Here is a 15,969-nt window from a genome sequence, read left to right as displayed (position 1 = left end):
CTTAATTCAGTATTTGTTACCTTTGCCCTTTGCAAAACTCTCAAGCCAACCAAGTGTTAAGCTAAAATTTTCAGGTAGTGACAATTTACATAGTTCAAGGTGGTGATTGATATTTTCAATCATGCGAGCATGGTTGAAGCAATTTTTTTTAGTTTTCCACTAGTTACAGATAAGGTTGAAGTCATGAAGTGTAACCTTCACGTGTTGAAGCAAAATGCTCAAGCATGGTTGAAGTAATTTTTTTTTAGTTTTCCACTAGTTATAAATAAGGTTGAAGTGTAACCTTAACGTGTTGAAGCAAAATGCTCAAGCATGGTTGAAGCAATTTTTTTTAGTTTTCCACTAGTTACAGATAAGGCTGTTGCTTCAACCATGCTCGAGTAAGGCTGTTGTTAGTTCAGTATACCCGTGCTTATCTCCAACCATTTTTCCGGATCTACTTGTGGTTGCTTATCAAAAAAAGGTTCTGGTACTGGTACATGTACCTTTCTCATACGTGTATTTTAATTGACGATTTTACTACTCCAATTCACTTGCCTACAGTATCTTTTCACATAAGTAAGACTATCATCGAGTATCCACCTTTTGCATACATGTTGTATAGTATATTTTACTACTTTCACAAATTCATTACCCACAATGTCTTTTAACATAAGATATCAAAACAAGCCAACAAAATATAATGGATAAGAGGTCGTAACCGGCCTGACAAACAGAACTCCTCATTTTAAGTTGATTCCATGATCGACTAGAAGACCATAAAGCTCCAGCCATTTCCATGGGAAAAAGAAACTGAGCATCCCATCCAATTGCTTCGGCGTCTACAATAGTTTCAATGTAATCATCAATTACTATTAGATAATTAAACACAAGCTTTTATAGTTGGCAACAATGCAAAGAGGTGCATACCATTTATTCGTTGACTCCCCAAGGCATATGTTGATCCATGTGGTTGTATGCATTTCTGGAGAAATCAAGTGCCCCGACCACGGTGGTGAAATAGCGTGGAAGACTTGGTCATCAAAAAGCCTCTTAAAACTAGCACACATGTCCTGAATCTGCTACTCAGTAACACCGGGTATGACCTATTGAATGTCATCAAGAGCTATTACATCCATGCCTCTTTGGATAATCTGCTCCATGTCAATGGACCTTGATATGAGCATTATATGCGACATTTTTAATGTTATTCTCTCTACATTTTACTTAGTTATTCTCTTAACATTATCATTTCTAACTTAGTTTTAGGTACTTTTGAGTCTAAAAAGGAAGTTAAGGAGGAAATGACGCAGGAATGGGAAAAAATTTGAGAAATGATATTTTCCCAATCCTACTAGGAAAAGGAGTCCCAGTTGAAGTAGGAATCCTTAGTCAGTTAGGAGTCAAACTTGTGGAAATGACAAAAATGACAAATGACAGAATCTCAATTGGATAAGGAAACCTAATCCTGCCAGGAAAAGGAAACTTTTTTTTTTTTTTGGTCAATGATTGTATTAGAAGATCCAAAGGATCAAGCAAAATACAAGAGGTACATAAGACCCCAGCTAAAGAGGCACATAGGCCCAGATAAAGAGGCACATAGGCCCAGCAAATGAGGCACACAGGCCCAGCAAACATTGAAATAAGAAAACCCTACAGAAATAGCTATCAGACCCCAAGAGGAAGACATCTCCCTTCTCAGAACCCTACTGCCGCCGATTCCATATCCTTGCTGGAAGAGAAATAGCCACCATAGCACAAACTTGCCTCCTTCGACACCGGTTGGGACATACATAGGGCTCAAGAACGCCCATGAAACACCGAGTAACTTAGCAGTGTGTGTTTGCCGGAGCAATCGAGCCACACGCTTTTGAGGAACGAATAAACCGCCAACGGGCGTTAGATCGTTTAGGGGTGGTGTAGAACGAAGCAAATCTGGAATCCATAGTGACCAATTCCATCCAAAAGGATATAGACTTGTTAACAATAAAACAACGAGCACAAAGAAATTACTAAATACTAAGCAACTAGGAACAACAAACCACCGGCAAGGCCTAGAAAAGGATGCACGGCCTAACCACCACTCTTTCCAAGGCACTATGGCACACCAAACCGGTTGGCAGCGCACGCCGCCGACACCACGCCGCTGTGCCATAGCCCCACATCGCCGTGCCGTAGCCCAGCGCCGCACCACCCCCGCACCACATCGCCGACCACCCTGGAACCCGGAAGAAGGGAACAGATCCTTTCCCGGATCGACTCTGCCATGAGAGCTAGCTCCCATCCACCTCCCCGATCCCAGAAATAGTAGAGACGCCAGAACCCGCCACTGGATATGACCACGCGGCCTCCCCCATTCTCTCGCCCCCAATCCCAGAAGAGCAAATCGAGGTCGATCTGCCCGGTTTAAGATCGAGCACGAATCCACCAACCCTGGACCGCATCCCTGCCTTAGAGCCACGCCACTAGCCTGAGCCACCATCCCCTCTCGGACCGCCACTAGCCTGAGAAGAGGTGGGATGGGAAAAACAAGCCGCTAACAAAAACAACAAAGGAACTGGGACAAGAAGCCCGAACAAGAGTGTGCTCCCCCGACTCTCAAGCCGGAGATCAGGATCTGATTGGATCTAGATCTCGGCAAGAGAGAAGGGGGAGGAGGTTTTGCCGATCTACTTTCTCTCTCTAGTTTCTAGAGAGAAGGCAGAGAGAAAAAAGGCCGTTGCTATAAATGTTGTAGCAGGAAAAGGAAACCTAACAAGACTAGGAGTCCCTGTTGAACAAGGAGAACTCGAGAAGATTCTGGAAGGTTCAAGAATATTTCGACATAAGAGTCCTAAATAGATTCAGTCAACTTCGATAGAGTCCTGAGAGCATCTCAGAACGAACCAGATGATGATCCTTATATGGTTGGAAAGCTACGGATGTATAGTTTCCAGAAATTTTATGGTTCGTCAATATCAATTTTCTAGAAGAAGTTATGGCTGATTTAGAACACGAAGGTCAATCTGCAAGTGAATCTGTTTTGCGCAAATAAGGAGAGTTTTGGATGTGAATATCTTTTGGATGAGTTTTGGAAGGTCTCCACTCCATATTTGATTTGATTTTGAGGATATATTGCAGCCATGATGACGTGGATTGATGAGAAAATTCAAGAGGAAATCTACATCAACACAGATAAGGAAATTGAATCAAATTTGAAGGAGGAGATCTAGGGTTGACATCTAAAGCTTCCTCTATATATACTCACCAATGCTGGACGTCCTACACACCTTACTTCACCCTATTCATACCATCTCTCTCCCTCCATATACTTGCATCCATTCCACAAACTTTGAAAAATCATCAAAACTCATAATCAAATTCGTAATTCCTCCCCTTTATTCTCTAAATTTCGGCTCTCTCCATTGTTCAAGCATTGAAGCCATAAAGCATCTCCACATCCTTGCCGTAGTCATCTTCAACGTCTTCCATCCTCTTGAAGTCTTTCTTGCGTTCTTGAAGCTCTTCAAAAGTGTAACCATGTCATTTTCTATTTTGTTTTTGGTTTCTTTGCCTTGTAACATTAAAAAAAAATTCACTAGCGTTCTAAGTTTTTATTTTAAATGGATGTTTCAAAAATATATGAGAATAAAGAGTATGTTTTGATATTTAGTTTTCAATAGCCTTGAAGTATGAAAATGTTTTAGGATTTTCAGATTGTTAATTGCGATTTCATGATATGTTTGTTGATTTTGTGCTTCAATCCCATCTTATATGTGTTTATCTTAGTTGGTTCGAAACAATTAGGATTTGCATATAATTGATTCCAAATTAAGATATGCTAGCGTTCTAGGTCTTAAATGCTAAGTGTAAAATCTATAGTTCCTTAGGTAAATCAACAATGAGCTTTGCATGATAAGATTAGTGTTCTAACTTGTTGTCTTTGCTTAAATTGATCAAACTTCCATATGTGCTTAATGCATTGATTGCAGGGGCGGACCGATGTTACGGTTTGAAGGGGTCCGGACCCCCCCCTTTGATTGTTGTAGATGCCATGTTTTGCAGCTAAAAAGTGTATAATTAACATATGAAAGTGTTTAAATGAACTGCTGGACCCCCCCTCCCAATTCTCAACCCAATCATATTAAACAACTTTAACTTGGCTATAGTAAATAAATAACATAATAGAACAGCAAACTGTTATTTTTTTTTTAGAAATAATGAAGTCAAGGAGTTAATTACTTTCTTCATTATCTTGTGAGTGATATATATTGATTTTTTCCTTTCTTTCGGTTACATATATTTGATATCTTTCTTTTTGTAAGCTAGGTTAATAAAAAAAATTAATTATTTGTGCCTGGAGATATTGTTTTTGATACATACTTTCTCCATTTTCTAAATAATAATACTATCTTATCAAAAATAAAAAGTTAAAATTGTCATGTCAAAAACTTATATTCAAGTCTGGACCCCCCCCCCCCCCCCCCCAAGTTTCAAATCCTGGTTCCGCCACTGATTGATTGTGTTCTTGTTAGTGATTAGCTACCACTAGTAATTGCATGCTTAATAGGCTTAACTATGGTGCATTCATCTAGTAAATTTAACTAAGGGAAGTAATAAGGACTTTGTATGCGTTCATCTCTGTTTTTGATTGATATCTTTCATCTACGTATTTTGATTCGTGATTTATGATTTGATATTCTGTTTTCGTGTTAATGGTTGATAACTACATCTTACATCTTTTTCGTCCCCTACTTCTACGTTAGGGTTGGAGCCGTAACCGAGAAATTACAAGAGAAACGAAAGAAGAAAAATGAAATTAAACAACTCTGATATTCAAGATGAGAATAAGGGTTACATTTATGGGTTTATATATCCCAACTGATAAGGACACGTGTCCAACATGTAGCGGTCAGCACTATTAAACCCTAATGCATGTGATTAACGCATAAACCTAACTTAACGATAATTAACTACTCACGTGCACAGCACACACTGATTACTAACTTTTCCTAGTCCCAGCAGGACAACTATTTAAAGGCAATTTCATAACACCTTGATTCATGGTTTGATTGATCATTTAGATTAAATAGTTAGATTAGAATACAAATTCTTATAAATTCCCCCTTATCTTGTAATTTTCATAAATATATATATATATATATATATATATATTTTGTTTTATACTTTGTGAATAATACTAATTTGTTTAACGTTTTTGACAGGAAGTATACCCCAATCCCCGGCTTAGAACGATATATCCTTACTTATTCTATACTACTATCTGATGCATGGTTAATTTTGAGCACTCATTTTGAGTGTACCACACCTGTTTTTGCAGTTGTTTGTGTAGTCGGTCTCCCACTTATCGTAACCAACATACTGCACTCTCAACATGGCTTTATCTATAAATCGCATTCTGTCTTTAGAGGAGAGCATTAGAAAAGGATGGTATCGCAGCTGTTCAAACTCGAATATGGGCAAGTCATAGTCAAACATGTCTCGAAAGTGACATAGCTCCAGATAAGTGCAAGTTGATAAATTCAATTCTTGATCTCGACTACATCCAAGTAATGCGGGCAGTAAATCTCGAACTTGCATCCTATAAGTTGGCATGTCTAGGCCTTCAAGAGGTAGAATCCTGGTACAGTTGTCAACAATCTCTATATTATCCAGAGTCAAGCGACCATTCTTCTTGTTTGCCCGCTCAAATCGGGAGATCTGGCTAATCAAATCCCTATAAAGGAAAAGATACACTATTAAATGCAAGTTAAAAAATGAGAGGTCCTCAACTAGAAAACTAAGTACAGTTCTTGAGATTAGTTTGCAGGAAATCGGTTTTGAGTCTAACCTGATTATTATCTTATGAAGTATGGAAAACTCATCTCTAATCCATGCTCAGTCATTCTCCACAATAAACCTCAATTTTCTCCACCAACATATGTCCTTAATGAAAACCATATGGTTATATATATCAACAGGGTTCTCACTCTCATTCCAAACTTACTTGCTGGGAGTGGAAGGGAGTCATTTGATCCCTACATATATAATAAATGCACAAACATTAAGAGCGCAAAAACACATGTACAGTAAAAAGTCAAATGCACACTTTTTGTACTATGTTGGATGTGTGAGATAGACCAAGTAGATGCATGGTATAGAGTCTAGACATACATTGCCAGAAGATTGATGAAGAAGAGGTTTGGGATCTTGATCTTTCTGTTTTCCTCCATTATTTTTCTTTTTCTTCTGTTTCGACGCCTTTTGTGCCTGAACGATTTTCTTCCCTCCTTGCTTGCTGCTGCTTCCTAAATTTGATTGCATCTCCCCTTCAATATCATTCATCGATCAGCGACTCAATGTTCCTTGCATCTTCATTGGGAGACACTCAATCTTCTGAAACAAATGTGATTGTGTTAATCAAGTATGTACGTAGTTGTATTGTGAGCATGCAGAAAGTAACAATTCATGTTTATACGACTGCTTGGTACTTACTATTACTTGATGTTTTGATTTCTTTCGCAACTGTGTTTTACGACCTTGCTCCAATACTCTAATAATACGCATGAGTCTTTGATCACCTGTTGTAATTTTTCTTACGCTCCAGCTCATCCTGGATTAATTATGGATTATAAAAAATTAAAAAACGTGTAGGCAATAGATTGTGGAATGTTTTGCAAGAAATTAAAAGGTACCTCAGACACAGCAGAGAAACAAAAAGTTGTACATAACATCTCGTGCTGTTCTATCCTTTCCCATAATCTTCTCCTCAATGTCAGCGATGCAAGCTTCAAATAACTCGGGCTTTTCAAGGGCGTGACTTGTCAATGCAAGCTCCAACAGCTCCTTTGGTTTTGTTTCCATCTCTTGGAAGAACATTGTTGCTATAGCTTTCTACACATATACGATAGTAAGTGCCTCTGTTTTTTTTATATCAATTGACTATGTAAGTTTAATAAGTGCCTTCACTAAAAGTGTATGACGAGTCGTACTTTGGAATATGCTCGCTCATAAATTACATAATTATTTGGAATATTAATAACGCATCGATTGAACTAAATTTGATCTTATGCTATATGTTTCTTTAACTATGAGGCCCGTTCTAGAGAGAACATCTTCAAATTCAAAATTTGAATACTTTTACTAGTTTTCACTATTATGTAACATCATTTTAACGATTTCAACTATTGAGTTAGGTTACATAATTCGACTATGATCTCCGTGTGTAATATAAACGCACTTCGTGATTATAATAAATTTTAACTCGGTGATTTTGATATTATTTTGTATTATGAGATTGGAGGATAGTTTAGGTAGCTTTGAGTGGTGTATTTAATAAAATGATAAAATAAGAAATCAAATGAAGGGTGTGCTGAGTAAGAGATGTATATTAAGTATTTAGAGATTGTATGAATAAAATTTCTCATTTAGTTTCATCTGTTTTGAAGTTGCACTAGCGTGGAGTCACAGGTGTGTGCTAACATTGCAGTTCTACTACTTTTTGAATAATTTTTTTAGCAAGTCTTTCAGGTGTGGCGTTTTGATAGAGATTAGTTCTTGGTTTTGGATATCAAAATAGCTTAGTTTTGCTACCTACATATGTGGATGGGAGGGAATAAAGGAAGGAAGAAAGGACGACCCAAAGAAATATAAAGGACAGGGAAGAAGATGATGACTGATAAGCTACCATAATCAACAATTTACTGCCTTTTTAGTTTATTCTAGGTGTTCTTCAATGTGGTATCATCACTGCCAAACTTGAAGAGAGCATAACTATAGTATTTCATCTTAAGAGGAATGATGACAAACTTTATTTATTAAATTTTTCATGAATAAAAATAGCTATACAGAAGTAAAATGAAAAAGGTAACCAAACCAATCAAAACTACACAAAAAGATCAAAAACAAAAAGAGAGGGCATAGTTTTGTCTCTCTAACTTAAACTAAAATGTTTTACACTCAACTATCTATTTCACATTTTGAAGGTAAACTGCTGCACAGTGCGCTTATCTCCTTTGGAAGTTGAGGAACTTGATGCCATAGGCAAAGACAAAGAAGAAGAGAAGGACCCAACCAACATGAGCAATGACAACAGGGATCATGAAGTCATAGTCATAACCTAAATAAGCCTTGACGAATGTGTTAATTGCTACTTTATCCCCAGTCGGCATATCGATTTCAGCTGTCATGTCCCCAACTTGAGATCCGAAGATACCATAGATGGTCCAAGCAACTGGAGAACCCCAGTAGTACCACCTCCACCAGATGGGAATGAGCTGCAATATGGAGCATCAAGCGTTAAAAAGATGATTTCCTTGGACAAATTAATAAAGTAAGAGAATATTGGATGAGTATAATGTATAAAAATAGTTGAACTGCAAGACATACCGGTCTAGGGATGAGGAAACCAGAGAACAAGTTCCAGAAACTCAGGAAGAAAGACATAACAATTGCAGCAATTTGATGGCCAGGAGTTAGGGCAACCACCATCATTCCATACATTGAGAAGTAGGTAAAGCACATGAAAATGAAGTAGTAGAAGTAGAAAAACTTCTCCACCTTCCAAGTGTACCCGATCATGGAATACAGAATACAGGAATATATAAAGGTTTGGATTGCAACATAAATTGTCTCAATAGCCACCTATAACACCAAAACATGAATCAGTAAACAAGGAGATGAGACTTTAACACTGTACCAAAAAGTAACCCAGTGCAACTTCAAATATCTTACCTGAGCAAATGCGTAAGGCAACTCTGAATACATTCCCGCTGCTCTTTCACGGTAGAAAACTGTTCTCTCAACTGCAACCACGGATTGCACAGCAGAAGCATTGCTAGCTCCAAGGAAAAGAACAGCAGCATAGGTAGCTCCCAAAAGATTAATCAAGTCCTGTTGTTTGTGGCTGTTGACAAGATAATATGCAGTTTCACAATGTAAGTGTTTGGAGGAAGAATGCAGCTGGAGCACAAACTCAAAATGATAAAATATATATATATAAAATAACTCTAGCTCATAATGAAGTTCTAAACTTACATCTGGTCTCCCTTGCTCCAGAAGATAACACCAAATAATCCACCAATGCAAATCGTCATGAAAAACCTAATGGCATTGTATCGTGAGTTTCTCCAGTATGACCAGTGTTGTTTCCAGAAGCAAGCCTTGCATTGAGTCAGATAGCTTTGTGAGTATTGGGTGGGGAAGTAAAGATCCTTAGAGCCAGGCTCCGGTGTGCTTAGCTCCTTGATCAGTTCCTGAGTTCTCCTGAGCGAGTGAAAACAAAAATGGTGAGAAAACTTGTTACAAACAGACAAATGGGTGGAAATAACAGAATAGACAAGGAAATAGTTACATGCCGCTTACCTATAGAGATCAGAGTTCGCATATACTTCTGCGAAGTCAATGTCAAGTTGAGCTTCCATTGCTGAAGAGCTGACCTCTAACATCCAGGTAGCAGGATTATAACCGTCTTTGATCTTGGTAACCCCTGGTATAGCCTGCAAAATGTTTTAGATATTGGTCAAACTTGTAACTACAAAGATGTATGTTGCAATATTATTTTAATGTTTCTATAAATTCTCTCATTGAAGTTCTGCCTCGAACATGGTTTTTTGGAATTCACTGGAAAGGAAATTGAATATTAAAGTACAGTTTAAACCTACCTCAAAATATTCAACAAGCTTGTGAGATTGGCGACCTAGAGGTCCAGCATAAGTCACTTGTCCTCCTCTTTTCATTAAGAAAAGCTGCAAGGAAAAATGAAGAAATATGAAACTTGGCACTTGAGATAGTGATCTCTGTTACAGATAACAGATTTGAAATAAATCATACCTCATCAAAAGCTTCAAAAATGTCAATGCTAGGTTGATGAATTGTGCAGACAACAGTTCGTCCTGTATCCACAGTGTTTCTTACAGTACGCATAACAATGGCAGCTGCTCTAGCATCAAGACCTGAGGTTGGCTCATCCATGAAGATGATAGAAGGATTTGCAACCAATTCCACAGCAATGGTAAGCCTTTTCCTTTGCTCAGTCGAAAGTCCATCAACTCCTGGAAGTCCAACTAAAGCATTCCTTAATGGATGAAGCTCGACCAAGTCCATAACCTCATCAACAAACATCTAATAACAATAAAAATAAAAAAAACACAAACACAAACAAAAAATCAGTCAACCACAGTATCCACCTCCTTTATAGGTAAAAAGATAGTTGTAGATGGATTTCATTGCCTACAACCCGCGTTTATATGTTGCAATTGCTATAAGATTGAAGTGGTCATACCTTTCGTGTCTCCGTCTTGACATCTTTAGCAAGACGCAGCCATGCAGAGTATAAGAGAGATTCATAAACAGTAATAAATGGAGAATGAATGTCATTCTGCTCACAGTAACCGCTGACCCGAGCAAATGTCTCTTGGTTCTTTGGATAACCCGAGATGGTAATACTTCCTTCAATGTACCCCCCTGTCTTTCTTCCAGCCAAGACATCCATCAAGGTGGTCTTTCCAGCACCACTAACACCAACTAATGCAGTCAAAACACCTGGCCTAAATGCACCACTAATATCTCTCAGTAGTTGCAGTCGGGTCTCTTCAATCCCTTGGCTTTTCATTTCCTGATAAGGACACAAAAGGTGTTACTAAGGAAGCAAGGAAGACTGTCATAGACCACGACATGTGTTTGCCTTGGCATCATATGATTGAGGTGATAATTCTTAACTACAACTTTTAAGAAAAAAAGGAAAAAAATATGCATTTAAGAGAATATTTTTTTCTTTAAAGACAATGATGGCATATATCGTCTCATTATCTCATAAATACTTTTCTAACTAAAAACTATGTTAAAAGAAGCCAAGTTACTTACAGCAGGCATATCCACATAGTAATTCACATGGTTGAAAGCAAGTGAAAGGGGCTGGAAAGGCAAGACCATTCCTCTTTTGGCTTGACCTCCTTGTGCATTTCTCACTTGCATGTCAATACCTGTAATCGTTCACAATATGTTAGACTTCAAGATGTAACATCTGTGCAGTAGAATTTGTACTTCACCAAATCTTTAGCAACATGCCGTCTTGCAGAAGCAGAACACACCCAAGTTAAGATCACAGAAACAACATAACAAAACAGAACAATCCATGTTACCTTCAGGATTGGATCGTCGCTTCCTGTTGCTTTCAGCGTCATCATTCTCAATCAAAGTTTTAGTTTCACCGAGAGCTGAAATTGATGTAGAAAGAAAATAATGATCAGCATCTGATCCATTTACCATAACAATGACTAATGGCAACTGAAAATTAACCACTTACGATCTAAGAAGGTCAAGCATGCGATGAAAAGAACGTTAAACAGAAGAGAAAATGCGAAGAGCGCTCCAACACAAATCCAATACCAATACTCTTCAGTATAGAGGCCTCTTTGCTTGAGAAGTAGCTTTCCTACTGTGGGTTGACTTGCGTTGACGAGAGGCTGAGCAAAGAGATCAAAAAATTCATTAGTCACACAACTCAACCTATATAGAAGACTTCAAAAATTAATACTAATGTAAAGCAAGGTTTCAATTGACATTTAGGAGAACTTACAGCACTCCATCTTTTGTCCAGAAATTCATTGATAGCAATTGCATTCTGTCCGTACATCATAGGTGAAACATAGTAGCCCCATATCATCCATGATTCAATGTCATCTGCACATAAAGATTGAATATTTGGATATTTTAATACATATGAAGGCATCTAACAGGCTATGAGTTGAATAACTTAAAAGTCAATACAGTTCTTAATCAAACTATTAATATGCATTAGCATATATTGACCATAAAACAGAAGGATTTCTAACCTTTAGCAACAATGAAACCTCCTAGGACAAACACCATTAGCAAAGTAAAGGAACCAATTGTGCCTGAAACAACCTCTGATCTCCCAAGAGCAGCAATGAAACGGAAGAGGGAGAGTGCCATCTGATGTATACCGAAGAAAGCCAAGAACTGTTTAAAGAACCTAAAAAACATATTGGACATGTGTTAGATCACCAAATAACTATGTTGCTTTGTGTTTTATCATTTCTTTACCATCACCAATCTGAAGTGTCCAAGAACAGATATCACTGATAAACTGAAACTTACCTACTGGCTGCGGGAGCAAATCCGATGGTGTAGTATGTAAAAATGATCCATATGCCAGATTCCAACAGTGAAATTGGAATTCTGGTTAGCCAAATTGGCAAGCCAAAAGCCCAGCCAGGGTAGAACAAGGCATCTCTTTGTTTAAAGTAGACAGGAAGCCTGAAACCTGTCATTGCAAGCTCTGCCATTCCGTTAAACATGACATTAATGAGACTGAAAAACAGAGCTCCCCAGAATTTGGCAGAATCTTCTACTGTCCCAGCTTTCATTTCCGTTCTTAAGAATACAGTCAAAGCAATTGTAGCCATGATTGTGATCTGGGTAGTTTTGAAGATGTACACAAAAGAGTTACGCTTCATCAGCAGCCATTCCCTTGACATACATGCCTTGAAGAGCTCCATGTTGGATATTCCATACCTTTCTTTCACCAAAGCAGCAGGATGTGTAGTTCTTTTATCATAAGGAACTCTTAGTTCCTCCACAAGCCGTTGACCAACATGGAAAGAGGTGAAAGCCCTTACGAAATCAGGTACAGAGACATATCTGTAAGGTTGGTTCTTCTTATACCAGTACTGTTCTTGATCCTTCTTTGAGGTCACTTCTTGCAAGAAGTCAGCAACACCCTTTCTATCTGGGCATTTGAATCCCATATGTTCAAAAAACTCAAGAACATTCTCACGTGGGCCTTGGTAGACAATTTGACCCTCAGAAATAAGAATAATGTCATCAAAAAGCTCATATGTCTCAGGTGCAGGCTGCAAGAGAGAGATGACCATTGATACATCCATGATATGAACCATCTGTCTCATAAACTTGACAATCTGAAAGGTGGTGGAACTGTCCAGTCCTGTTGATATTTCATCCATGAAAAATGCTTTTGCTGGTCCAACCAACATTTCTCCTGCATTCAGAAAAAAACACCAACCATATAAAATTTAGGGAAAACGTCTGCGCATTAACATTATTCCTAAATTGATAGTAAAACTCTTAAGTAAAACATGCAAAATTAACATGGTCAGTATCTTACTCTCATTCAAGGGCAAATAGAAAGCATAACATCATGAAACCCAATGCTGTTTTATGTAATAACTAATATGGCATATAGTCACATACCAGTAGTTACACGCTTCTTTTGCCCTCCAGAGATACCCCTTCTCATGTCGTCACCCACCATAATATCAGCACAGATATCTAGTCCAAGTATCTGTCAATAGAATTAAACATGTTAGGCTTGCACGGTAACAATAAAAGAACAAGAATACAACCTTAAGACTCAATCAACACACCTTGAGAACATAATCTGTGATCAAACTGGTTTCCTGGCCCGACATAGATGTGGCTTTCATGAATGCATCGATTTCAGGATCAGGTTTGATACCTGAATCTTTCTCCCTTCTAGACAACTCTACCAGCATATCATACCTGGTTCCAACTCCCAGGCAACGTCCGGAGAAATCCATGGTTTCACGAACTGTCATCTCACCATAATGAAGATCATGCTGACTAATGTAAGCGGAAGTTCTCTGAGGTACAAACTCCTTAAATTCATGGCCACAGTAGGTAACACTCCCATTTACCTGTTTACAATCCCAACTAGTCAATACGTATGAAAAATTAAACATGTACACTAAAATTCCCATTTAAGTGTTTATAACATTCCTAATAGAATACACACGAACTGCATGATAAAAAGGTATGCAAAAAAAGTAGATGACAAACCCTTAGATCTTTATCGAGTTTGCCAGCAAGAGCTTTTAGCAGTGTTGTTTTTCCTGAAGAAGGAGGTCCAAGAAGAAGTGTAACCCTGATGACAAACAACAGAACAAGCTCAGGAACAAAGTTCAGAGACAAAACTATACTTCAATACAATATTCTCATCTACTTTTTGAAGGCATACTGAGTTTAGTTCACTTTTAATGTCAGGCAAATCCATTCTGTTGAGTTTTATTCATGCAAGAATATTCCTACTAATTCCAGTCCAGCAAAGAAAATAGATCTGGGAATTCATAAGCATACCTTGATGGTTTCACAATTCCGCTCACATCTTGGAGTATCTTAACAACTCTTTTCTTCGACGGTGAGAGTCCAACCAATCCAATTAATGCCTATATTCACACATGTATAGAAACTTTAGAAAACTATGAACTCAAACAGATTAACTTTTCTAGTCAACGTATTAGACCTTCGAAAACAATACCTCTAGTGCGTTCAAAGTAGAGTTGAGTAGAGTTGGAAGAGCTCTTGTGCCGACATATGCATCTCCCTCAATCTCTAAGTTCTGGAATCGAACCTCCACTTTCGGAACCTCAATACCAACCCTGTTTCCAAGTAAGTAAAACAATTAAGTAACAAAAAAAAAATTCCAGATTCAAAACCTCCATTCCTACCGGTCATGCCATAGTAGAAACCACCACCAGAAATGAATGAATGAATCAAACAAAACAGAAGAGAAGCAAAGCAAACCTATCGTTTCTGGCTCTGAGTCTCTGCAAGAACTTCTCGTTATCGTCCTCAACAACCTTGAGTATGCTCTCCATCAACTGCTTCTTATCCTGAGCCCCAAGATTGGCCACATCAACCGTGTCATGCATAATCCTACCATTGCTCATCACCTGAGTCAACATCCCCCTCCTCATCCTATCGTAAGTCGGCAACCGCTCTATGGCGGCCCACTTGAGCTCCTCCTCCTCATCCACCGCCTGCTGCCTCCCGCTCCTCTGAAACACGTCCGGCGCGTTCCACATTTCCCGCACGCTCGTCGACCGCCAGCTCCTCCGGCTACTCGACTGCCTCATCAGGTCTTCTCCGGCCATTGCAGCCGCCATTTTTACCTCCTCCCGATCACACCTCTCTTAAAAGTCAAAACTCCAAAATTTCTGACGATCCAAAACTTCAACGCAATCACGATGATCCTATATTTGACTTTTGTGCCTCCTGTCCTCAAATTTCTTCACACTGTTTACTTCGCTTTTGGTGAAGAATGAGAAATTGTGAGAGAGAGAGAGGAAGAAGAGAGAAGAGATATTTGTGTGAGGAGCTTTGGTTCAGCCTTATATAGACTGAGGACGAAGTAGAAGGAAAAAAAAAAACAAAAAAAAAAAGGAGGGAGTAAACAAATAAGAGAAAAAATGAGTCCGCCATCTCTATCCATCTGTTTTTTGTTTTACTTTCCGAAAAAAAAAAAAATTTCTTCAAAAAAAAAAGGCGTGAGTTGGACGGTCGTTGGTCAAATTGGGACTACTTCTTCATTTTACGCGGATCAACGTGGAGACGCGAACCGACGAAGGCCCCGCACCTTTATTATAAGTGTGAAGGCGACCCCACCGTCGGTTATTGTCGGAATGTTGATCAGACGGGTGGTAATTGTGGTGTATGGTGATTGGGTGTGGGTGTATTATACTGGAGGGGTGGGAGCTATCGTCCCCTAAATGTTGACTAGGACATTGTCCAAAATGTTGTATTTTTCTGACCAAATCGAGGTTTCCGCCAAAATAGAATAAGATTGTAAATGCTTGTTCTCGTCGTTTTCTACTCATTTGGACATTTTTTTTTTTTTTTTTAATCTGAAATGAAATGCTGGTTCTTGTCTGGGTGGAAAATAGGTTTAAAATATTGGATCCACGGCTGTTTTGAATTTTGATGGAGCTTTGAGGCTGAGCCCTCGTGGGAATATTCCGTTTGTGGTCGGGGAATTCAACTGTGTGAGACCTGGCTACTGCTTTACTTTTATCTGTGTGATTAGTATCAAAGTTTGGTATTTCGGTTTCACTAGAAATTTTGATATTTCGTATTTAGACACATTAATAAAATACTGATACTTGAAAGTTTGTTTCAAACATCTTTCAAATATCACTCAAATACTCCTTAAGTTAAATGACAGAAATTTTGATG

General features: G+C 38.4%; 1 protein-coding gene and 1 long non-coding RNA gene across 2 annotated transcripts; both read right to left on the bottom strand.

Moving 5' to 3' along the window:
• Positions 1-3,063: 3,063 nt before the first annotated feature.
• LOC112167490 lies at positions 3,064-6,348 on the bottom strand. The gene is made up of 5 exons (XR_005810612.1): positions 6,133-6,348; positions 5,810-5,996; positions 5,288-5,695; positions 3,227-3,482; positions 3,064-3,139 (listed from the first exon to the last, which is right to left on the bottom strand). It is a non-coding gene; the product is annotated as an uncharacterized LOC112167490 (long non-coding RNA).
• A 1,408-nt stretch (positions 6,349-7,756) lies between these two features.
• On the bottom strand, positions 7,757-15,115 carry LOC112167489 (pleiotropic drug resistance protein 2). The gene is made up of 20 exons (XM_024304514.2): positions 14,542-15,115; positions 14,276-14,396; positions 14,095-14,183; positions 13,798-13,882; positions 13,365-13,655; positions 13,192-13,282; positions 12,079-12,979; positions 11,793-11,953; positions 11,537-11,640; positions 11,264-11,423; positions 11,100-11,174; positions 10,822-10,940; positions 10,241-10,573; positions 9,790-10,080; positions 9,621-9,704; positions 9,322-9,455; positions 8,995-9,222; positions 8,692-8,863; positions 8,347-8,601; positions 7,757-8,234 (listed from the first exon to the last, which is right to left on the bottom strand). The coding sequence occupies exons 1-20, from the start codon at positions 14,901-14,903 to the stop codon at positions 7,965-7,967; spliced, it is 4,326 nt and encodes a 1,441-aa protein (XP_024160282.1). The 5' UTR covers positions 14,904-15,115; the 3' UTR covers positions 7,757-7,964.
• Between the last annotated feature and the right edge of the window lie 854 nt (positions 15,116-15,969).

The sequence above is a fragment of the Rosa chinensis genome, chromosome 5 (genome assembly GCF_002994745.2).
Source record: "Rosa chinensis cultivar Old Blush chromosome 5, RchiOBHm-V2, whole genome shotgun sequence".
NCBI classification, from domain to species: domain Eukaryota; kingdom Viridiplantae; phylum Streptophyta; class Magnoliopsida; order Rosales; family Rosaceae; genus Rosa; species Rosa chinensis.
Note: the sequence above shows the minus strand (reverse complement) of the source record. Positions and strands in the feature narration are given on the sequence as shown.